This window comes from Papilio polytes, unplaced genomic scaffold (genome assembly GCF_000836215.1).
Source record: "Papilio polytes unplaced genomic scaffold, Ppol_1.0 DF823177.1, whole genome shotgun sequence".
NCBI classification, from domain to species: Eukaryota; Metazoa; Arthropoda; class Insecta; order Lepidoptera; family Papilionidae; genus Papilio; species Papilio polytes.
Window position 1 is genome coordinate 1,663,468 of NW_013526027.1, and position 24,495 is coordinate 1,687,962.

The 24,495-nt window shown below is 33.9% G+C and overlaps 5 protein-coding genes across 9 annotated transcripts in view; 2 read left to right on the forward strand and 3 right to left on the reverse strand.

The window, feature by feature from the left end:
• Positions 1-4,569, reverse strand: part of LOC106105070 (ralBP1-associated Eps domain-containing protein 1) — an 8,178-nt gene extending 3,609 nt beyond the window's left edge. Inside the window, exons 1-5 of the mRNA XM_013285295.1 lie at positions 4,212-4,569; positions 3,727-4,134; positions 1,382-1,538; positions 160-334; positions 5-55 (exon numbers count right to left, since the gene is read on the reverse strand). Coding sequence (XP_013140749.1) covers positions 5-55; positions 160-334; positions 1,382-1,538; positions 3,727-4,134; positions 4,212-4,361 — 941 coding nt within the window. The 5' untranslated portion in view covers positions 4,362-4,569. The remainder of the gene's footprint in view (positions 1-4; positions 56-159; positions 335-1,381; positions 1,539-3,726; positions 4,135-4,211) is intronic.
• Positions 4,570-5,184: 615 nt separating this feature from the next.
• Positions 5,185-7,804, reverse strand: LOC106105235 (glyceraldehyde-3-phosphate dehydrogenase 2-like). Its single transcript, XM_013285513.1, has 3 exons — positions 7,726-7,804; positions 7,259-7,317; positions 5,185-6,481 (listed from the first exon to the last, which is right to left on the reverse strand). The coding sequence occupies exons 1-3, from the start codon at positions 7,779-7,781 to the stop codon at positions 5,478-5,480; spliced, it is 1,119 nt and encodes a 372-aa protein (XP_013140967.1). The 5' UTR covers positions 7,782-7,804; the 3' UTR covers positions 5,185-5,477.
• A 315-nt stretch (positions 7,805-8,119) lies between these two features.
• Positions 8,120-13,225, forward strand: LOC106105225. Of its 2 annotated transcripts, none has more exons than XM_013285500.1 (8): positions 8,120-8,299; positions 8,369-8,492; positions 8,980-9,095; positions 9,781-9,883; positions 10,158-10,318; positions 10,609-10,793; positions 11,005-11,993; positions 12,394-13,225. In XM_013285500.1, exons 1-8 carry the CDS (start codon positions 8,216-8,218, stop codon positions 13,170-13,172), a joined length of 2,541 nt encoding a protein of 846 aa, XP_013140954.1. In that variant the 5' UTR covers positions 8,120-8,215; the 3' UTR covers positions 13,173-13,225. The 2 variants fall into 2 exon arrangements, with proteins under 2 accessions (XP_013140954.1, XP_013140955.1); XM_013285501.1 differs by having other exon boundaries at positions 10,633-10,793.
• Positions 13,226-13,446: 221 nt separating this feature from the next.
• LOC106105226 (PI-PLC X domain-containing protein 3) lies at positions 13,447-17,832 on the reverse strand. Of its 3 annotated transcripts, none has more exons than XM_013285504.1 (7): positions 17,610-17,832; positions 16,445-16,555; positions 16,178-16,340; positions 15,391-15,520; positions 14,831-14,989; positions 14,190-14,335; positions 13,447-13,813 (listed from the first exon to the last, which is right to left on the reverse strand). In XM_013285504.1, the coding sequence occupies exons 1-7, from the start codon at positions 17,638-17,640 to the stop codon at positions 13,561-13,563; spliced, it is 993 nt and encodes a 330-aa protein (XP_013140958.1). In that variant the 5' UTR covers positions 17,641-17,832; the 3' UTR covers positions 13,447-13,560. The 3 variants fall into 3 exon arrangements, with proteins under 3 accessions (XP_013140958.1, XP_013140956.1, XP_013140957.1); XM_013285502.1 differs by having other exon boundaries at positions 14,139-14,335; positions 17,610-17,830; XM_013285503.1 differs by lacking the exon at positions 17,610-17,832 and adding an exon at positions 16,637-16,928 and having other exon boundaries at positions 14,139-14,335.
• A 3,672-nt stretch (positions 17,833-21,504) lies between these two features.
• Positions 21,505-24,495, forward strand: part of LOC106105189 (6-phosphofructo-2-kinase/fructose-2,6-bisphosphatase-like) — a 23,387-nt gene continuing 20,396 nt past the window's right edge. The window contains exon 1 of one of the 2 annotated variants that reach the window (XM_013285451.1): positions 21,505-21,963. The gene's annotated coding sequence lies outside the window, so the exon portion shown is untranslated. The remainder of the gene's footprint in view (positions 21,964-24,495) is intronic. The other variant, XM_013285450.1, reaches the window with a different exon arrangement.

Sequence of the window (24,495 nt, forward strand, 5' to 3'; positions counted from 1 at the left end):
CTGCCATATTTTCCTTAGATCGGCTACCGACAGGCGAGATTTTTCAAAGAACATTCTGAAAAAAAAGATGTGTTTGTGAAATTTTGGTATTTAAGACATTCGATAGGATGTATGGATTTTCATACATCTCTTGATAAATTGAAATATTTGTGTTGGCACCTGGCGGTGTGTCCAGAGAGCAGGCCGCGCTCGGGGCGCAGCTGCGCGAACTGCGCGGCGTAGTGGCGCGCCTGCGCCTCGCTCACCGCCCACAGCGCCGCGCCCCCCGTCGCGCCCTCCTCGCCCTCGCCCTCTTCCTCAGATGAATGTCGGTCCGAAGACTCTTCTTCCGTACCTGGAATAATATTAAAAAGTTCCTAACTTCAAATAGAGTAATCCTGTTAATTTCTTGACAGTATAGCTTGATAGATACGCAGAAATCAAACTAATCATACTAATATTATAAATGCAAAATTTTAGATGGATAGATGTTTGTTAAAGTTTGTAGCCTAAACGGCTGAACCGATTTCGATGAAATTTGGTTACGACGTAGAGGATAGTCTGGAAGAACACATGGGCTTTCAGTTTTCTTTTTTTTTAATACAATGCGGACGGAGCCGCTGACGACAGCTGGTCATATAATATTATGTCTATATCATTAGCATATTATAAATGTCCTAATGGACATAAAATTTCAGACAATACCCTTAACTGTATTCATCTATAAGCATTTTTTATAACATGTGTATCGTTTTTTATGGCATTAAATTCGCATTGTACTTTGATCCTAGTTAGCAGTTTAATTAATAGCCGTCAAAAACGTTATTAGCGCAAGAAAATTAATTGTAGACATAGGTTTAACAGTGACTCACAATACCTTGTTAAGCCTGTTTCGATAACGACTGAGCCAGACGTGTTTTATTGTTTGCGGTTTTTATTTTCAAGATGCGTTTAGTGATTTTGATACTCCAAATATGCTCTATTAATCATCTTCACAGTCAAATAATAACATGCGTGTCAATGGTATGTCAAAAATCGCCAGAATAGATGAAATGTTCTAACCCTACCAATATTTAAGTGCTATGACGTCACAATTTGCGTCCTTTTCCATTTGGTAAAGAAAAGTTTTATATACGACACTCTCGCTTATTAGGTTATCGACATTCAATAACTGTAAGGAACCTTAAAAACTTCGCTGCGTATTCGCAACTTAAATCTAACAGACGTCATTTTAAGGGAATTTGAACTTGGAGTGTGGTCACCCTTCACTAAATTATCGCTCAACTGTTTTGCGATTGTCGATTGTTCCACAGCCAATTCAACTGTTTAGTTGCACAACTAAAAATCATATAGTGTGTTCACCTCCATATAATCTCATAGGAATCAAAGCGTAAACACTAACCTAATAACCGCGTATGCTCCTCAGCTGTGTTGGTAGGCCATACCCCGCGTCCGGTGGCACTATGCTCCCACACCGGGTGCACGCGCTCCGCCACGCTGTTGGTCGGCGTGGGGCTCTCACTCGCCGTACTCCACGGTGACCCAGTCTTACCTCTCCTCTGTAACGCATACAAGCACCATTGTAGTTGTTTAATATTGTCACACTCAAGAAAAAACAAAATTCCATACTCAGAATTAACCCTAAACAGTGTCTTTAAAACATTTATTATGTTGGATTTTACACTAAGCAAACCCATTCATAACGTTAACGCAACTTGAGTGTAGTTGTAATAGTCTTGATATGACAGCTTCATAGTTTTAAGAAATTTTCCTCATTGGGCTAATCTTAGTAATATTATAAATGCGAAAGTTTAAATAAATGGATGGATGGATGGTTGTTAGAGTTTGTAGCCTAAACGATTCAACATATTTCAATGAAATTGGCATAGATGTAGAGGATAGTCTGGAAGAACACATAGGCTACTCATTTTTATTTATTTTAATTCCATGTGAATGGAGTCGCGGGGGAAAGCTAGTAAAATAATAAATAATGCCTAATCCAACAAACACATAATAATGTTATTTGGACTTGCAATTTTGTTATTTAAATTGTTTAAATATAATCAGTATATTACTAAAGGTTAACAATAGAAACTTTTTAGTAAAAAGTTTGTAGCAATGAGCTGGAACATAATAAAAATTGATTGACCTTATGAAAAAAGTACATTCAATACAGTATTATAAAATCAAGGTCTATAAATAACAAGAGCCAGATAGACAAACATATAAATAAATATTGTGACTTGAAGTAAATGTTTTTGCTTTGATTTTATTCACTAGGACAACAAACAATAAACAATAGTTTAAATATAGTTTCAAAAAAAGAATTTTGTAAATAATTATATAGCCCTCACTTCATTTAACAAATTCTTATAGCATATATCATTGTACATTTTAAAATGAAAAGTGTAACCTTTCAAGTTTCTAAGTTAATTCTGCAAATAGATGAACATAGAATTTGATACAGTTAATGTACAAAAAGTTATCTATCATATACATATAATAAAATTAGAGTGTCTGTTTGTAATATTAAAAAAAAAATCCAGATTCCAGAAAGATGATATAATTGTGTTGCTAATAACGAAAATTGCATTTAAAATATTTTTATCTCTCTGTCTGTCCGCAAGCCTCTTTCACTGAAGTGAAATATATAATATTATAGACTTTTTTTTTATAAATTCTTTGATTATAAATTATATTTCAATTTTTTATTCAATCGAGTAATGACAATAAAAATGTAAAATCCATAATAGTGTAGGTATAATAAACAACCATTTCTGTTACATTAAACATAAACAATGTAATTCAATTAAAACTGAATATATTGTTATGACCTAATCGTTTGTCCGTATGATAAGAGTTATAATAAAAAAAAACATGAAATACTTGTATTCTTTCATATCATCAATTATTTACTTTTCACCAGGATGTCATATTTCTATTTAGTTTATTTTCTACTTGAAAATAGATCAACATGCTAAAAACAATATCCCTAATGTTTTCTATGTACACTACATAGTGTTGGGATCATTATTATTGCTGTTCCATATGTTTCTGTCAGCCGTCATATCTCAATTCACTCCCTTCTTATGCATATTTAAACACAACCCATCTAAACTTTCTTCTGTCCACCTTTGCACCCAACATTTAACCTTAAGACAGTTGTATATGTGATCATAATTTGTCTGTATAAAACTAACTTACACTAACTAGTGTGTAAAATTTTCTGATACACATCTCCCAATTTATCAAATAAGGTGTCTATGGATAAAAATTTAACAATCTGTCAAAACAATACATCAAAGATCTTGGATGTATGGAAAAGACGCTAATTGTTATTAGTGATGTTTTTTTTGCTTATACTCCATTTAAGTGTTTATTTTTCAAAGATAAAGGAGAAGTAATGTAAAATTGTATAACCAAATGTGTCCAAAAAATAAAAATTTAAGTGTTTTATCTTCATAGCAATTAAACAAACAAATGTTATCTTTGTCAATGCAAATATGTAGTCAAATAAAAATGTTGATTCCATACTTGTGTTACAATTTACTGCTTTCTTATACAGCTATGTCTGTTATATCTAGATAACTGATAAGAGAGTAATGACATCTATGTAGTACATGTGTCACCTGTTTGCAAGCTACCAAGGTTATCTCATTATGGAAATTAACTGAACAACTTCAATCAGTAATGCCAAAATATTGTGTAGTTTATGAGAAAGAAATTAGTTATAATTTAAAAACTTACCCCACATGAGCCTGATCTTTGTGACATAGTTTCCGATTCTATTTCTGAATCAGTACTCACTCCTTCTGTAGCATCATGAGACAAAGCTTGTGGCAAATCGCTGTCTGACAAATTAGATGACAATCTAATGGGTTCATATGCACCGAGATTCCCAAAATTTCTCTCACGTTTAGGTAAATACTGTTCTTTGGGTGAATTTGACAATTGTATTAGATCAGAGTTGCCTACAGTACTGAGTTCCCAAGTAAATCTTGGCAGAGGGAGATCCAGGGGTGTTGATATCAGTTCAGGTTTTATTGTCATATTTGTCTGATGTGCTGCTATTAATTTGAGTGCTGAATAAAATTGTTTTCTATTCATATGTTTTAGAGTTGCATAGTTATTTGGAGCTACGCTGATTTCCATGATCTGTAACGCATAATTGCTGACAATAATCATTCACTAACAACACAAACGATAATAAATGAAAAACCCATTTTATTTACCTGGCATAATATATTGTTCGGTATATTGGATGATCTAAACAACTCAGTCGCTTTCAGAATCGGTATTTTCCCATTGGACTCTTCGTCACAACACACAAACAAATCACCGAAATATCTCATCTCAGTTTCTGTCAAATTGAGATCCTCCATTATAACAAAAAACACTGTGCAATTTTTTTATACACTATTACTCTCTTTAGTAGAATAGCCAAATATAATAATAATCATTATCTATTAATGTAAACCATATTCATTGATAAACAGACGGATTTGAAAATTGTACATCACAAAATTTACACGAAGCAAACGAATATGTCATTGACAGCTGCCCGACGTGCTGTAGCCATTGCCAATTGCGATTAAACTAAAATACAGAGTAAAAATTACAAACATGGGTCCGGGGATTTTTTTTGTTGAAAATATATTTCTGTGAATGCAAGTTGAAGAGAATGTATTATTTTATTATATAAAAGATGTTTAATTCTATACACCCAACTCCACAACGGTCTACGAAGGTACTGGAACCGCACCTTATTATAGTACAGCAGATAAAGAAATAGCAAGTACACTATAATGGACATCATCATCACCAGCTCACTATACGAGTATGTCCCCACCGAAGAGTTCAGGGTGACTATGGCCTAGTCACATACATCGTGATGCAACCTGCTCATATCGGCGAAGATATCATTATATAACAATACTTAAAAATACAATTGGTACTTTATATTGCCTGATTTTTCTCTAAAAACTATTGATTTGATTTACATCATAGCCAAATGTCATTACAGTAACCGACGTCTTTTATATATTAAACTGTTGTGACATGCAAATTCATCTATTTTCTCCAATTCTCTTCCTATCCCTTCATTTGATCAAATAATACTTTTTAACTCCATGATTAGAATGTATTTTATTAAAACTACATTAATGGAAGATTTGCCATTGGATAAGGAAAATTGAAAAACTATTCTCAGGTGTCAATAACTTTATTATGTGACGATTGCTAAACCTGTTACATAACTTCTAGTTATTCAAATAACATTGATTAATTCCTTATTTGGACACATATAGCTCTTTAGTATATATTTGCGGCCTTAGTTTAAAAGGAAACATGATTAAAATAAAAAAAATCACATACACATACACATTACTACTATCAAAGTAGTGTAATAATTTAGAATACACAGCTACACTTTAAACTTAAAACGTAAGCATCGGTAATCTCGACAATTACAATCACATTTAAAATTTCGGAGTAAATACTTAATCCTTGCTCTGAATGTACTTGATGAGATCAATAACTCGGCTGGAGTAGCCATATTCATTGTCATACCAGCTGATGAGTTTCACAAAGTTGTCATTCAGAGAGATACCAGCGGCAGCATCAAAGATGGATGAGTGAGAATCCCCAATGAAGTCGGAAGACACTACCTGATCTTCAGTGTATCCAAGAATACCCTTCAGGGGTCCATTGGCGGCCTCCTTCACCTTCTGCTTGATAGCTTCATAGTTGGCAGGCTTGCCAAGACGTACAGTAAGATCAACAACTGATACATTGGCCACTGGCACACGGAAAGCCATGCCAGTGAGTTTTCCGTTCAAAGCGGGGATCACTTTGCCAACAGCCTTAGCTGCTCCAGTAGAAGCAGGAATGATGTTTTGTTGGGCGCCACGGCCATCACGCCACAGCTTGCCAGAGGGACCGTCTACGGTTTTCTGAGTGGCAGTGGTAGCATGTACAGTTGTCATCAATCCTTCAATAATTTCAAAGTTGTCGTGGATAACCTTAGCAAGGGGCGCCAAGCAGTTTGTAGTGCAGGAGGCATTAGAGATAACTTTGAAGGATGGGTCATATGCTTCCAAGTTGACACCAACTACGAACATGGGTGCATCAGCGCTGGGAGCAGAGATGATGACCTTCTTAGCTCCACCTTCTAAATGAGCAGATGCTTTGTCTGTAGTGGTAAAAACACCAGTTGATTCTACCACATATTCAGCACCAGCCTTGGACCATGGGATGGCTTTTGGGTCCCGCTCTGAGTAGACAGCAACTTTGTTACCATTGACAATGAGATAACCATCTTTGGCATCTACAGTTCCCTTGAAACGCCCATGGGTAGAGTCATATTTAAAGAGATATACCATGTAGTCTAGGCCAATGAAGGGATCATTGATCGCAACAACCTGGGCTCCCTTTTCAATAGACGCACGAAGCACCAGACGTCCGATGCGGCCAAATCCGTTAATTCCAATTTTCGACATGGTTTCTGTAAACATAAAATACCTGCCTTAAAATCTGATTGTGTTAACTCATTTAAAATTTCGATTTTAACATTTATTTCATCAGAAGAACATCTACTTGGATTATAGTGGATTAAAAAAAAAAATTCATTTACCCTCCCTTACAAATGGCTGTTTTAATCATTTTTTTTAATTTTATTTACCTGGATGTAATTGTGGACTAGGATATTTTTTAAACTTAATCAATATATGAGTTTAAATTAAGGTGGATTAGAATTAAATCTGTTTCAAACAAAACTAAACTAGTTGTAACAGGATATGTTAAATAGATTGTATAAACTAGAAACATTTACAAGCTATGCCACAAGTTCAAATTAAAAAAAAAACTAAAACATTCTTAAGAGTCGACCTTTTATAGACAATTTTTTTTTTACTCCATAAAATTAAGTAGAAACTTTCTAACCTTTTTTAAAATAAAACACGTAGGTTAGAATGAGAGTACTTTGCCGGCGCTAGAAGGTCAAATAGAGGTCAAGCGATTCTTGAATGTTAACCATTGCTAATAACTTTATATTAAATCTAAACCCTTATGAAAATATTAATAAAACTAATAGTATAAAAACGCAAGAAAAGCAATCATATTAAATATCTGTTAGTTGCAATAGTCGGCCTCGGTTACATCTAGTAGTTACTATGTCACGTAGGTAACAAGTAAATGCATAAAATTTCCACAAAATAAGCAATAAATCATAAACCCTATTATTTAATAATAAATAAAAATTAAAAACAAGCTTAATGCCTACCGGAAAGTAGAAGTTCTGGCGTAGAATTGATACACGTACGATCCCCGCAAGATGGAGAACTGAAATGTCGTATGAAGGACAAGTTAGTATGTGAGTCGACCGCTATGAGCTGGAATCTAGATTGCGGTTATTGAGTAACCGAAGATTTTCACTTCCGAAACGCCCAACACACTAAAAATATTGTCATTCTATTCAGTCTCTTTGAAAAAGATGAGACAACAATATGTTGGCGTATAGGTTTTTAAGCAGTGGAAACCCACGGTAATACCTTAGAGTCAGGCAAATGTCATTGAGTTGAATAAAAACAGATAGGCTACTATTCTGCCCAAATATTTTTTTTAATTAATTAATATAATCCTTGTCAGATTAACTTGAGTATAATAAAATAATTAGAAGTATGCCATAGCCATGACCGCGCCAAATGCAAATCCGGTATAGCGTTGTGTGAGTCGTATTATTAAATTTACCTGCGTGGTTCTTTGGGTTTATGCTGTAATACATAATTATCTTTATTTTCCCACATTTATATACTTAAAATTACGAATGCAGTATGCAACTTTTATAACTACAATTTGTAAATTACGTCAAAATTATGCTGCATTGTTGGCTTGTCCTGTTGTCATGTTTTATGGCAGAAATCAACCAGCATTATATGATTTTAAGGTGATAAAAGCATGGGTGTAGTACTAGAAATGTTCAAGTAGTACTTCCATGGATAAAAGTTTATGAATCAGAAGATATACATTAAACTTAGAATGCTTGTTTGTTGCAAAAATATTAATTGCATTTCTGAGCATCGTTCTTCAAAACAATTTATTGATATGACAACACTAGTGAATTTATTTTTACCTATTCTGTGGCGGCAATTTCAAAAAGTCAACTTTCTGTTTTCTTATCAAAATTAAACATTTTCCCGTAATCTAGTGCACATAAATAAAAACTGATTATAAATGTATAATGGTTATAAAAGTAGGCATAAATGGTTTTGGCAGAATCGGCAGAATTATGTTTAGAACTTGTATATTGAATCCCGATGTCGAGGTAAAACATTGGGGCATTTTTTGTTTGTTTTATAAAGTGTTTCTATTCTATCCTCTTACCATATTATAGGTTGCCGCTGTTAATGATCCAGCAGTTGACGTAGAATACATCTGTTATTTAATAAAATTTGATTCAATACATGGTAAATTTGAAGGTGATGTCGCGCCATGCAAAGGCGATATTCAAATTAATGGTAACATTAAATTTTATAGAATTATAATTTGAAACATTAAATAATTAATATCGTCTCAATTATTGATAGATATTAGGATTATTGTGACAATATACATACATTAATTGTGTAACAGATTTGTTTTGTTTGAGATAACATTTCAAAGGTTTAGATTGGACAATACATTTACTTGTATTATTAAAGTATTTATGTACTAAAATAATACCTTCGTAACTGTAAATATATTAAAATTTAAATAATTAATTGCTGCTTAATTACATTAATCCGTTTTACTATTAATTTTAGTTTTGTCTTTAGCAATTTTAGCTTAGATCTTACATCTAGGTCCAGTAAGTGGGGTGATTGGTAACTACCATTAGTATAGTATTTTTCGCAGTAGTTTTATATCTGTTTTACATTTTTTAATTGTCTAGGGAGGCGGGGTGTTATCTCACTGCACCTCTCTGGCACGTCTATGGCATTTGGTCAAAGGGCTTATATATTTCAGGTAATTTAGTTAAAATATTTCGAGCAAAGCAACCATGCGACGTGCCATGGAACACCGCCGGTGTGCAGTATGTCATCGAATCTTCGGGAATGTTCACCAATCTAGAAAAGGCTGCGGTAAATATTGTAGTTTTTAAATGTATCTATTGCTATGGATCGAAGTACAATAACGTATCAAAATTATATTTTAAGAAGAAAAAATTCCAAGAAGTTTTGTAGTTATCTTTTAAGTGGCAGTGATATTTAGTTTATTTACGTTTTATGAATAACAAGTCGATAGGCGTTGGCTGATAAACTAGCTGACGACATTTTTTTTTTGTTTTATTTCATCAGTATCTTATATAGAAACAGATGTTTTTAATTTAGGTTCAACTAAAGGTTGAGGGTGTGTACAATGACGCCTTTTAATTTTTAAACAAAAAAAAAACGTCCGTGACATTTCATCAAATGATAATATTTATTGTTTTCTGAACCATTTTATCAATTGACTTCAATGTCAATTTTGTTCAGAATCCGGGTTCTCTACTTTTGACAAAAAAAAATCGTGAAAAGAAACATTTTTTACCTCTAGTAATATACATTTGGGATAATAATACACACACTTAGGTAGTCGGATAACAACTTATAACCCTTAATTCAACAGAGTTTTTGTAGCAAACATTTTTTTTAGTAAAGCAATATTTTTGTATATTAGAGAACAGGTAAAATGCTATTTTTTTTAATTAGTTCGTCACATTTGACACTACGAAATTAAGGGTTCTATGACAAAGTTCAGGTCGATGACCATAGGCTTTTGTGTCAGGGCCACCTCTCAGTGGAGGGTGTGAAGCGCGTGGTGGTGACAGCGCCGTCCAGCGACGTGCCCATGATCATCCTGGGGGTCAATGATGATAAACTCAGACCCGGTACTATCATATTTACATTAAACTTTTTATTGTTAGGGACCATAGTTTCGCTTGCGTGCTCATATTAAGATCCTAATGTTACGAACCAAGAAGATTTTGATCAATGGCTTAAAATATGTCTTTATGTAAATTACGATAGCTAAAACCCTAACGAAAGTTAATCAAAGAAGAACAAGAACAATAGAAAAATAAATATTTTTTTTACCTTAATTTTTTCAGGACAAAACCCAGTAATTTTTTTCGTATGTTATGTTTTTTTTTTAATAATTCCTAGATCAGAGAGTGATATCGTGCGCGTCAAGCACCCTGTACTGTTTGGCTCCGATAATGAAAGTTCTAGAAAATAACTATGGCGTCTCTGAGGGGTTTGTGACTAGCATACACGCGATGACTCCTTCTCTCAAACCGCTGGACGGATTGTGTTTAAGAGGAAAGGTAATGCAAGAATAGTGTAAAAAAAATATGTTTTGAGACAAATTCTTATTGGTAGATTGATTCCAAACGAGATGTTAGTTTAGGGTTCCTTTGACATATCTTATACGCTTTAAAATAGACATTGTTTTTGTATGTTTTTGGCAAGTCACGATTAATTTATCTCAAAACTGACCTCAGATTAGTCTATTGAAAGGCGATACAAGATTACGAGATGTAAATGATGACTGCCAAGCCTGTTGTTACGGGCGTGACTTGTGTTTCTAGCACTGGCGGGATATAAATGTTTCCAGAACTGGCTTGATATGTCTTTCCAGCACTGGCGGGACTTTAGAAGCATCCATCAGAACGTGATCCCCGCGATGACGGGCGCGTGCAAAGCCCTCGGCAAAATCCTACCCGAACTCAAAGATAAGATGGTCGGCCTCGCCTTCCGCGTCCCCATCGTTAATGTATCCGTTCTAGATTTGACAATAAGGTAAAATATTTCTATTGTTCTTACAAAAACATCTACTTATTGTTCTCTTCTATTACACTAAAGGCTTAAAAACATGTAACAAATCCAGCAACATCCACTTTTATAGCGATTTTGATGTAAACTGGTTTCATTGGGTTTGGAAAAGCAGATGTTACATATATCTTAGTTAATAATTATTGATATATCCAATATTCAAATCTATTTCCTTAAGGTTAAGCAAAAAAACAACATTAGAAAATATCGTTAAAACCGTAGAAAACGCAAGCGAAACGTACTTACAAGAAGTCTTAAATATATCTAAAGAGGAAGCCGTGTCGTCGGATTTTATAAGAGACAGTCACTCCTGTATATTGGATGTTAATTCGAGTTTGCAGCTTCGACCTGATTTTTACAAACTTATCTGTTGGTATGAAAACGAATTTTCATACGCGTGTCGTGTTATGGATTTGATAACGTTCTGTGAGCGACGATTTGAAAAAAAGCAAACAGTGGAAAGTAAAGTGGTCGACGGCGAGACTGAGAGCCCAACTTTGACGGACATCGCTGTTGGTGCTAAGAAATTTAGACCAGCAGGTACTTGTCGACAGCAAGTTCCTAATATAATAAAGACATTTTCCAAAAGTGTCTACAGTAGTATACAAGATTTGCAGCCGTTGGCCACGGAAGTGCCTGTGGCCAATCAAGGAACGTTCACAGACAGACAACCGAAGAAAGTAAACGAATCATTACAAGTACCAACCGAGGATGAAATAGTTAAGAATGTATCGATATCAAATTCTATTCAAAAAATTGAACCTACATCGAGCGCTAGTAAAATGGTAGAAGCTAAACCGAGTGTTAATAAAAACATTCATAAATCTAAACAAGAACGAAAGGATTTTAACGCTCAGAATCATTTAGAGAGTGTGAGAAGGGAGTTAAATAAAATGATGAATGTTACTCAAGGATTGCTTGAGAAATCTAATAAGCTATGCGATCCGTTCAAATTTAAGATGGAAGATCAGGAGTCGAAGAAAACCAAAGCGGATAGATCTATAGCGTTCATTGAGTCGAACGAATCTATGGAGTGTACGGGATGTATGAAGAGTCAAGGAACAGTTAATGTTAACAAACAATTAGAGAAAGCGTGTTCGGGTAGAGGGGATACGAAAAATGATAATGCGAGACCGATGCCTGTGGAACAATCAGTACTCACTGAAGGTATAGATATTTTTTTATAATAAACATCACATGACGCGGTCACTTGATGATGAGACATTTATCTTTATAAATGCGCAATTTAGATGGATGTTTGTTAGAGTTTGTAGCCTAAATAGCTGAACGGATCTCGATGAAATTTGGCATTAATGTAGAGAAATAGTCTGAAAGAACATATAGGCTAACATTAGTTTTTTTTTTAATTCCGCGGTGTCGCGACCGAAAGCTGGTCTCCTATTAAGAATTTTCGCTATTATGAAAAAGTTAAAAACGTAAAGTGTAAGTATAAATAGTAGAAATAAGTAAAAAGGAATAAAACATATGCGCGGTCGAGACCATTCATACAAATATGTAGTTTTCAGTTTGCTGCATTCTTTGTTATAATTTCGTTAATTGTACACAGATGCTTCTAAAGTACATGGTGATGATATAAGTAAGTTCCATGTAAAAACATTATACAATACTAATTTCGAAGAGATGTCCGATAGTCGTCATGCGGGTGAACTGGTACAAAAAAGAGCAATAACAAAACTGCAAAAGACAAGCACGAGCTTCCTTAGAGAAAATCCTTACGTGTATGCTTTTAACAAGAAACATGAATTTAGAAATGAACAATTTAAAAAGCAATTACAAAACACTAGTCCAGTCAGTATAAAGATGGAAGGGATAAATCTCACTGGTAACGAAGCTCATTGCTCTGAAAATATATCCAGATATATTATAGTACAGGAAACTGAGAACACTAAAAATGATCGTAAATTTTTGGGACAACGACTCGTTGGGAAACAGAACATTCTGGTACAAAAGCAAGTGATATGTGAAAATGTAGCTCTGCACTCTAATGAAAATAATGCCTTTGTTAAACGAGATCCAAATAAAGCGAAGCAAGATTTATTTGATAAACTCGATAGTACTAGTGCAACTAATTCTGAAAATTCATTTCACGTTAAGGAGAAACAATCTCAAGTTATTTGTATAAATGATCTGACAAATTCATTAGAAGATATATCTCGTTTAGAAAAGATATGCAAGATTATTGAAATTTCCGACGATCTATCAGACGAGTTGTTTTCGAAATTAAAACCTACAGAACCGACAATGAAAAATAAAAAATGGTCCTTCAAAGATCTTTGCGCTAAAATTAAATTGGACGATTTTTGTGATAAAGTTTTTCGTGAGTAAAAATTTTGTTTTTGATAGTACTCTTGTTTGTAATAAAAAGTTTTTGTTTTCTATTTTTTTTTTTAATTTAAGGCACATACTTAAGGCACCACATCAATAATTATGCGAATTTATTACCGGCCATTATGATAATAAAAAATAAATCTTAGCATATATTGTACATTACGAACAACTTATTTCCATCATTTAGGGTCTGTCCCACCAAATTGTAAATTGATAGCAATCCAACGAGTAAATATCGGATTTTGTTGCCTTATCTGAAAGTGACGTCATTTTTAAGCTATCTAAGCTATCAGCCAGTGGTGGGACAGGTCCTAAATCATTTACCATTTACATTATAAAAATATAAAAGCAGGTACAAAGTAATACTGAGTGTGGAATGAAATCCTTAACCATAATTAGTATACGGGGATTCGATAGTTTTGAGTAATTTCATATTAAGTTGTATAATAGTTTTAGAGAAGATGGCGTCGTCCATTTCTACAAAGTCTGCTATAACAACATTCACAGGGGCCTGAGATTGCAAATTCTGAGAGTCAGTTACATGTGGCGGAGGTCCGGGGAAGAAATCCTTTAATAATTTTGGTAGAACTTCATCTTTTACGGGTATTGCACATTTCTCACGAAGTGTGGATATCCATCTGTAAAGAAACGAATTATACTTATAGGATACCATATTATAAAATATATAAGTGTACCCTTTACTATTTTTACTAATGACGAAAAATAGTAAAAAAACAAAAATTTTTACATATTATCCTTTCAACTTCTTACCGAGAAATCCATACCTTCAAAGTAGTCAACATTTTCGTGATTGGCTCCTTTTTGTTTTCTAACTTGAATATTATCAGTCAAAGTTATTTTAAACAGCCAATATTAAAATAAAATAAATTGCAGGTGTCCAATGTGATTTATAACCCCGGTATCAAATTTGAAACTTCAGGTATTTAACCGTTAAGACCATACCTGAAGAGTATGAATGCTGGTGTGGGTGTTAAAACAGCTTGGTGAACAAACCCCATGCCGGGGTGTCGCCGCACGCGCTGCAGGAAGGCGAGTAGACCGGCCACGCGCTCCTGCTGCGGCCACGGCGACGGCAACATCTGCGGCTGCCAGAACTGATCCGTGCTGTACACTGACTGATGACGGTATACTATCACTACCTACAGATAAAACATCAATATTAGAGCGAACACCTTTGATAAAGCGATCGCACAACTCTTTAGTCCACTTTGATTCCTATATATGCACAGTTGTGGCTGTGAAACAATCGGCAATCGCACACAGTTGTAAGACAGTTTAGTAAAAAGTGTGCGTCCGCTCTTTACAAGTTTACTACTAGAATACAGTATAAATAATTCCAAGATGGCTGCCGTCATAAAATGACGGATGATATTATTTTTGTACACTCCAATATGACAGTACACATTGAATATATCCAAGATGGCTGCTTTTACAAAATGACCGTTAACATATTTTTCCATTCTCACAATATGTGTATCAAAGAAAAATAAAGTAGAATACAGTAATAAATTCCAGATAAGAAACTAACTAAAAATTAATCATTTATCAGGTGCTTTTCTTATGATATGATGAGAATATTCGATTTAAAGCAACTGTAGCAAAAAAAGTATATATTTTTAGTATTAAAATACAACCTGTTGTCTCAACCTTGCCAATGAATTGAGAGTGATGCTTTGCAGATCTATTTTCCGAGGCACCAGTTGCTGACCGTACAAATGTAATAATAATCCCATAAGTCTCTGATGGTCATTTGCTGTGAACCCGTAAAAATGTTGACAATCTAATATCACCACCTGGAAAAAAAATCATAATTCACTATTCCTGTTCCGATTTTAAACCCATTTATTAAAAAAAACGGTACTTCTTGTCATTTTATAGCCATTCATTTTTATAACTAAAACTCTCCTATAGAGGTATGAACTTGCGAAAAAAAAACCGAACTCTTGTGTATTACTGAACTAGCTTTTGCCCGCTACTCTGTCCAGATGGAAAACAGAAAAAAAACTAAATAGCATGTGTTTTTCCAGACTTTGTGCTACATTTATTCATGGAGATACCTACTAACAAACATCCATCCATCTAAACTTTCGCATTTATAACATTAGTAAGATTACAAGTATGTTAAACATATGATTATACAAGTGTTTCAACAGAGGTTATAATTTAAATATTTTGTTTTGTAAATGTAACTCACCTCTCCTGGGTGTGTATCAACGAAATTTTTAACTTGCTGTAATGCTGTTGTTATTTCATCTGCATATACTCCATGGGTGAAATAAAATTTATCATTACCCGTCTTTGTTGCGATCCTTAAGTCGAAATACCTGGAATTTTAATTATTTTAGTTTAGCAAAAAAACATTAATACAATCTTAGTCTATAACACAAATATTTTGAATTCATTTCCTTAAATCCCAGTACTTATTTCGAGTTCTATTATTTATTAATTTACTCACTGATAATGTAGAATGGTGAATTTTTAAAATCGGCCCAGTAGTTTTTGAGATATTTTAATACATACAAAAATAGAAGTCTTTCCTCTTTATAATATTAGCATAGATATAACAAGGACTTGGGTATTGGAAGAAATGCTGTAGCTGACACATATAGATTTCTTAGTAGTAGTAAAAAATATCTATAAAATTGACTTGTGAGTTATACATCTACACATTTGAGTTCTACAAAAATCTTATAAATATGAGGGTTCATATCTTCAAAGAATCTTGAAATTTGGCTTATATTTAAAACATAGTCTGGAAGAACACATAAGCTATTTTGAGTTGTGTAAAAAAACTAATTATATCACAATGTTGTATGTCATTTGTTTTAAATAAGATTTATAATGCAGCCAATCAAAACATTCAAGAAAAAAAATAACTCTATTATATGAGTAACATAAAATTAACAAAAGCTAATTTTATAGCAGTTTTACAAGCAAATGTACATTTTGTAGGCTTGTTATTAGTAACTGTTGCAATGTACCTAATGCCAATTAGCAGTTGTTGCGAGGTGTCTACAGCTTGTGTTATTGTCCAACGTAATATCGTACCTCGGAACAAGGGGTACAGTTTCTTTACAATTGGCTCTGCATCAGGAGCTATTCCACTTGATTCTGTGATCCCATAAGTCATTGAATCATGGCTACCTAGAAATTTAATAATATTAGTCTAAGTTTCTTGCATTCAATGAAATTTATGCAAAGTTTTAACAAAGAACAAAGATATAACATAAGACATATGGTTACATTACCTGGAATGGCCAGATATATAATAGGAACATTTTTCAACTGCTCAGGTAAATCTCTCATCCAATTTTCAAGATTAAGATTTTGTGCTGACCCGTCTTCACACATGATTGAAGCTTAAAAGATAAACAATAATTAAATGAGTACTACAATTTGTGCACAAACTTAGTAAAAGAACAATAGAAATTAAAAACTACCTTTGTACTTGGTAATAAATTATTTAACCTTTGTTACGTCATGATCTAACTTTAACTATACTTGTCCTTACAAACAACGAGCCCTACCAGTTTCTGTGCGAATGATTTGTGACCATTACTACATTTCATAACAATTGTATGGACTCATAAAAATCATCTAAACAGACTGACTGATTTTTAAAGTAACATTCCATTGGCGGTTATCCATTTCTGTCGGTTACAACAAAGTTAAGACATCCTTTTTTTGAAAAACCACGTAAACAAAACAAATCAAAATACTTCTTACACTTCAAATAATCTGCCAGACTGACAGTGTCAGTCATCTGTCAACTGTCAAGAAAAATATAATCAAAACGGGAACGTCAGATTTTTGTGCAATGGCAGCACTGTATTTTTTAAAAAGTTTTTTGTAAAAGCTTAAGCTCAATAGTATGCAATTTTTTTATATGGGTACTAGCTGTCGCCCGCGACTCCGTCCGCGTAGAATAAAAAAAACAAAAGTAAGTAAGTAGCCTATGTGTTCTTCCAGACTATTCTCTACATCTTTACCAAATTTCATCGAAATCCGTTCAACCGTTTTGGCTACAAACTATAACAAACATCCATCCATCCATCCAACCATCTAAACTTTCGCATTTATAATATTAGTATGATTAAAAACGTCTAGACGCCGTTTACGTCGTGTTTAACTTGCAGATTTCGGTGGACTACAGTAACCTCGACATTTAAGCGAAATTAAGTAGCCACGTTATTACTCAACTTATTTTTTTTAGTAAAATACTCATCTACACTCATATTATAAAGAGGAAAGACTTGTATTTTAGTATGGATTGAAATAACTCAAAAAATACTGGGCTGATTTTAAGAATACATTCACCGTAAACGCTATAATTTTACTACTTATTTTTTAATTTCACGGGAGCAAAGTCACCAGCAACAGCTAGTTAATCAATAAAGAATAAGAAAATCATACCCCAGGCAGCTAAAAGTAGTCCAAGTCTCATGTTAACTTAATGAAGATTATAAAACTACCCACTCAGAAACTTCAACGCACTGGTGACCGTTATTCGACGTTAGCTAAAACGTTTCCAACAATCTGGCAAAATAATATTCCGTATTTGTTCCACTTAAGTACACTGCCTCGAGACGTAAGCTAAAGTGAACTTATCATGCAATCCAGTGCGTTTGATCTTCTGTGATGTTAATAAATGCAAAAAGTAACCTCAGCATGTTATTATTGGCTCACTAGCCGGCTACCGATTGCTTTGTTACAGTACTTGCTCTCAACTGGACGTACGTATTTAGGAGATTAGGTGAAAGGATCAAGCATGGTGTGTTTTTTGTGCTGGCGTTAACAGTACCCGTAATAAGATTAACCTTGAAATTTGGACGGTTTTTACGAATTAATTTAGCATGACACGGACATAGCAAATTATATACATGTATCTATACTAATATTATAAAGAGGAAAGATTTGTATTTTTGTATGAATCGAAATAACTCAAAAACTTCTGGGCCGATTTTAAAATTCTTACACCGTAAAAATCTATGTTATCGCTGAATAAATTCAGCTAACTATATTTTTTTTATTTCACGTGAACAAAGTCGACAGCAACAGCTAGTACATTGTATAGCACCAATGGCTAGATGATGGAACGACTAAGAAGACTTAATTTATCTTTAATTCTAGGATACGATGTTACTCGAGTTAAGGTAAAAGTGTGGGCCCACATTAAACTAAATTATCGCACAACTGTTTAGCTTTGATTCCTATGTCCTTATATGGAGGTGCGCATAGTACTCGATTTTTAGTTTTGTAGTAACTAAACAGATGAATTGGCTGCGAAACAATCGAGTTTTGCGATAGTTTAATCTAGGGTGTGCGCTCGTATTAACTGTGTAATATTTGTATCAATTAAATGTAGGAAAATTTACTCGGATTCTCTATTATGAATCGTGTCTTGAACGATATGGAACTATGACTTGCACAAAATATTGTCTTCGTCCTGGTTCTTTTTCTTAATCTCTGTTGTTAAGTATGCTTATTTGAAAACGCAAACTTTAGACATAATAAAAAATATAGCCTAATCAAGAATATAAATCTTGCCCTTATATGACGTTCAAAATAAATCTGCGCAAACAAATTAGTTCCTTATTTTTCCGTAATATAACGAGGGTTAATAATTCTGGTCGGACTATAAACAAAAATTAAATCGTTAACGAATTCTTCTTAACTTTATTGAAGTTCATTGTTTCATGTTACTTTGGCCTTAATGTGCATCAAGTAAACGAAGACAAGGTCTTGTAATTAAAAATATTAATGTACTAAAATGGCACAGATAATTAATTGACGGCGTCTTATATAAAAAAAAAAACAACTTCATTAAGGTTATTTTCTATTGTGATTTGCGTAACTGCACTGCAGTATCGTTATGACGAATAGCCATTAACTATGTTATTATCTTTGTTTACTTCCCAACTGCGATAGAAAATACAAAATTTTATACGCATGTGCCGCCATTTTATGGTGGGCGCCCTCGGCGACCGTCACACCTCGACCTACCCTAACGCCGACACTGCCTACGCCGATAACAAGAGAATAAATCCTAATCTTCATAATTTTCCTAATTTATAAATTGCGTGTAAATGTATCGTTCTGTTGAAATCAATTCGAAATGCAATCTAGTTTTCTTGCCAAATAGCTTGTGGTCTTTCGCCGTATTACTTTCGACATTGTGCGTTAGTAGTCGAAATGCGAGTGCCAACTATCTGTTAGGTTCGAAGTCCAATCGACTTCTGGATGCTACTGGTATAAAATACAAACTACAGAACAAGTCACCTAATAATCCCTTAGTTAGGTACTCATAGTAAAACAAAGGATGAACCATTAAATTTTAAGCAAGGGTTAACGATTAAAGACGACAACGTCGAGACAATTAAAAAGAAGACAATTAAATTGAAATGCATTAGGAAACCGAATGTAGCAACGTATTTTTGTTGACCTGTTTTTACTAATATGGATAGGTCATAAATTCCAAGATCAACTAGTTACGTAATAGTTAACAAGATATCTAACTTCTTAAAATTGTTTATTTCGATTTCATATTGTAAAATTAGTAAGTAATAAATAGCTTAGATGGAGCCCCAGATAAGGTATAAATTAAAACAGACAACTGTGCAATACTGCTTCGATATAAAAACGAACTAAAGTACAGTTACTGTTATGTTAACTATATTAAAAGTGTTAAACCATAAAAAGACACGTACAGGTTGTATTTAGATATATTTTCCTAGATAACCTGTTTCGTGAGACAAAGGGCTTTGTACTGCTGGAAATTGTGCGCCATGTTTGCGTATAGGAAACATAAATTGGAATCAGGTATTTAGTGCGTCATGCGGACATTTATGTCTGAGTAACATTAATAATTTATACGTAACCTGTTAAACTACTGAACTTCAAAAGGGAAAAAACATTGAAACAGTATTGGTATAGTTAAAATAAATATTAGGTGCCTTACGCATTTATAAACAAACTAGCTTTTGCCCGCGACTCCGATCCCGGGGAATTAAAAAAATTAAAAGCAAGTATCCTATGTGTTCTTCCAGAAACTGTTCTACATCTGTGCTTAATTTCATCTATATCCGTTCAGCCGTCAAAAAACTAACAAACATTTATCCATTAAACAAATATTGATCAGATTCAATCGGTTCAATTTCAAGTAATACACTACGAAATTAACCTTCAAATACGTTTTTTTTAACAATTACTTTTAAACTTATCCATCACTCTTCGTTCTTCGAAAGGTATTAATTTGGCTGTAATATATCTACGACATGATTTATTAAATAAAAAATTAATAAAACGCAAGACCAGCTCGTGATCAGACGACCTTTAGATGAGGTCATCATGTGGACCACGTGTGATTCGCCAAAATTAAGATATCACAGAATCGAGCGCCTTATTACACCAAAATAAAAAATATAAATTGCAAATCAATATATTCTGGCACAAACGCTCTGCAAATGGTTTTCTTAGAACCGCAGCCTCTTTTCTTGACCTCTTTCGTGTGTGTTCTCTGAGATTGTGACTTCGTTCATTGTGATTTAAACACATAGGTGGTAAATTGAATATTTTTTTTTATTTTTGTACAGTTATAATAAAACCCGGGCGTAATATTTTTATGATGAGGAGAATATTACGCAGAGCGGAAACTATTCTTCTAATGGAATCATAAAATTGCTACGTACAAGCTTGCTTGTGTTGCAGTTGGAAAAGTCCATAACGTCAAATAAACACGCATTATACTTAGAAAACACGTGGGAATGTTTAATCATAGAAGCGTTTCTCTTATAGCTTACCAAACTGAAACTATTATCCACGTGCTTAGTGCACGTGCGAATTTATAGCACTTTTTACCTCGTAGATGTTATGCTGTAGAAAGTTTTTAGGTTTCAAGTGTTCATAAGATAATTAGATAATAAACTGTTGGTCCAAATTTTTGCGTAAAGCATCTATTAGTTAGTATCTATAACTTAGTTTTTATTTTAATTTTATATTCAATTGCTTGAACATGTAACTGGGTTGTTTGCGTATGATTTTGTTTACTGACTTTTGATCAACAGAGTTGTTTACATTTACGACTGCAACTGCAACCTGCAACTATATTTCCTTGCAATTTAATTATGCATTGCAATAATGCAGTGAGTGCGCAGTCCGATATCAGAATATTCCCTCCCACTCGCGTGTGGTCACGACCCGGTCCGAAGCTAGTCGAACAAGAATCGATGTCACACGAAGTCGTCGTGATACGTCTCCCACTCCCCCGCTCCCTACCATATCTCGCTTTCGCCGAGCTTCGAGCACCCCGCATCCCGCCCGCATCATTTTAGTTCGATCGTCCACGTTGTCAACTGTGAATAATCTTTTACTCAGCGTAAACATAACACAGAGCCCGTTAATATCAAATAAATATTATCATTAACTTTCAACAAGTTCTATTTCGATATTACAATGCGCAAGATACGGTCTGGTGTTAAATAGTGACGCGGTGAACATTCTATAAGTGTTGATATCGTCGCGAGGTCAAAGACTGCTACAAAACTGTATAACTTTAGTGTCGTATTCCCAGTGAGATGTTGGGGGAGAGTTTTGGTTGACAAATTGACTGGTTTCGTCTGCTTGGACTTATTGCGAATGTGTATTGAAACGTTCACCGCTATCCACGGGCGCACTGCTATGCGCCACGACTTGGTACATTTTATTCGACACACATCCTCTGACCACTACTGCGAAGGAACACTTTAGTTCTTCGAGTTGGTAAGATAACGTTAGTTTATATAATCACTTACTTTCATCTTTCATCTACCTTCACTTTGTAATAAAATTTCAAAGCTATGTAATCTAATTAAAATTCAATAAAAACGTAGACATTAAATGTCGTTTTAATGTTGATCAAAAGACATTCAATATCGATAATTAAATTGCTATATAATAAAATATTGAAGCAAACGTTACACTGTAGAAGTCGCTAACACTGCATGTTTGTAATTATATTGCACACAGCTAAATAGCAATTATTGTTAAAAATACAGACGAATTGATAACCTCATTCTTTTGGGAAGTCGGTTTCCAAAAACGGTAGACGTCACTGCTGCGACTGCAAATATTACGTTACGCATTTTATTTTCATGTGTTTTCATTGTATATATTTTATAATTAAGCAGCGAAACAATGATGTTCCATGATTAGTTTCACCTGTCCTTCTTGATACTTTATTATAAAACGCATGGGTACAGAGTCCACGAAACTGAAGTAAAGTTTAACTGAATCCGGTTTTACACCTGCAGGGCAAGGTTTTAATTACGTACTGATAGAAAGTTAAAATGCGTTGCTCCGAATACGATCGTCGTCAGTGATGGATGGAGTCAACTCAACCTTAATTATATCCTAACTTAAACCTTATCTTAAAGTATTTTGTTTTTACACGTTAAAAGTAATAGCATATTATGTTTATATTATAAATTAAGTAAGAAAACAGTTAAAACATGACATTAACAATTTGCCAACTTCTGTGTCGAAACACCAACAATGAAGTCCACATATTAATAGAAAATTATTATAGTGTTAAGAAACAAGCAATTGAAATTCACAATACAACTCTCAGCCATTGAAAATTGCAGACTTGGTAGGTATAGGTACTATCGGGGAATCTGGCGGTATTCCACATTATAAGGTATACTTTTTTGAACATTTTATACGAATTGAGACGACGGCGCAATAACAAGTACGCAGCTATTAATGTGTCTGTACAAAAAAAGGGACAGTGTTACACGTCTAATTGTTTTTCTTAATATCCCGTTGTTTGAAAAACTCACCATTGCCTAATTATTTATTTGTAAACGACAGAGTTTGTCTCGTTGCAAGGAACAAGGCGAATTTATCTAAGTGGAACACCGCATAGGGTTCTGATGGTACCTATTATATGTACGTTATTTGCAATATGTCGAAATAGTGATGATTTGTTTGAATAAAACGTTTTGTACCACTCTATCAACTGCTATGAATAACATGTAAGAAACCTATTGTCGATCCAGTCCTTACTCTAAAACACGATTTTGTTCTTTATTTCGAAGTCACCAAGGAAAGTTGCTATCTAGTTTATAAGACCATGTCTATCAACGATCATAAACATTTGCTGACTAGAAAAAATTGAGAGGAACATCTGGCATTTAAGAAACATCCAAATGGCATATTTTTAAAACCAGAAATATTAAATGCTTATACCATAAGTTACGTAATACGCTGGTTGATACTTCGTTGTCATGCAATGTATGCAAATATGGTCGAATTATAAACCTGTTATATTATAATACGACGACAATATGCCTCATTTATTTACCTTCATTATCCTTGTTTTCTTGGACGTTCTGAATGACCGGACGATTGTATCTCGTAATTTTGTAAACGGCGAACAGTTGGCTATCTAAATATAAATTTCAAAAGCACATTGCTAAACATTTATGTAACTAAATTTACACAACACCAGTGAATTTGGGAGTTTTTAGCTAGATAATATCAAAATGTGCTCAACATAACAAAATACCAAGAGTTGTTTTCCCAAAGAAGTCCAAGTAGGTTTAAAAAGATGTGTTTACTGGCTGGTAATAAAATGAAGGTTTGGTTTCTTCTTGAGTTAAAGAAAACATAAAAGAAACAGTGAAGCGTTCTTTCAAGTAATATGGCGGTAAAACAAGTGTAGCCGGTCTAGTCGGCCGAGAGCTAGTTGTTAATAATGAATTATTCATTAAACTTCGATATCGATGTCCGTTTACTGGCCTTTATTAACGTAAACAACGATATTATATGGCACGGTTACAAAGCCTGGAACATGAGTGGATTTGACTGTCGACGTACTTGTATAAAATCAATTCATCCTTGTCGTTCTTTTTGCAAATGACAGAGACAACATGTAGTTCCAGAAATATTGTAGCAGGAGAATTTCAAGATTATGTATTATCTTTATAGTTTAACTGTTGAATGTGTAGATTAACTACCTTTCGCCCTCGACTCCGTCCGCGTGGAATTAAAAAAAAATATAAGTAAGTAGCTTATGAGTTCTTCCAGACTATCCTCTACATCTGTGCAAAATTTCATCGAAATCCGTTCAACCGTTTAAGCTACAAACTTTAACAAACATCCACCGTCCATCCATTCATTTAAACTTTCGCATTTACAATATTAGTAAGATTGACACAGCTTTTAATAGAAATTCCAAACGGTTAGAATGTTTGCATTGCGCCATATCGTTAACATAGAAGGTTAAGATAATTATAACGATATATATATATATAAATATATA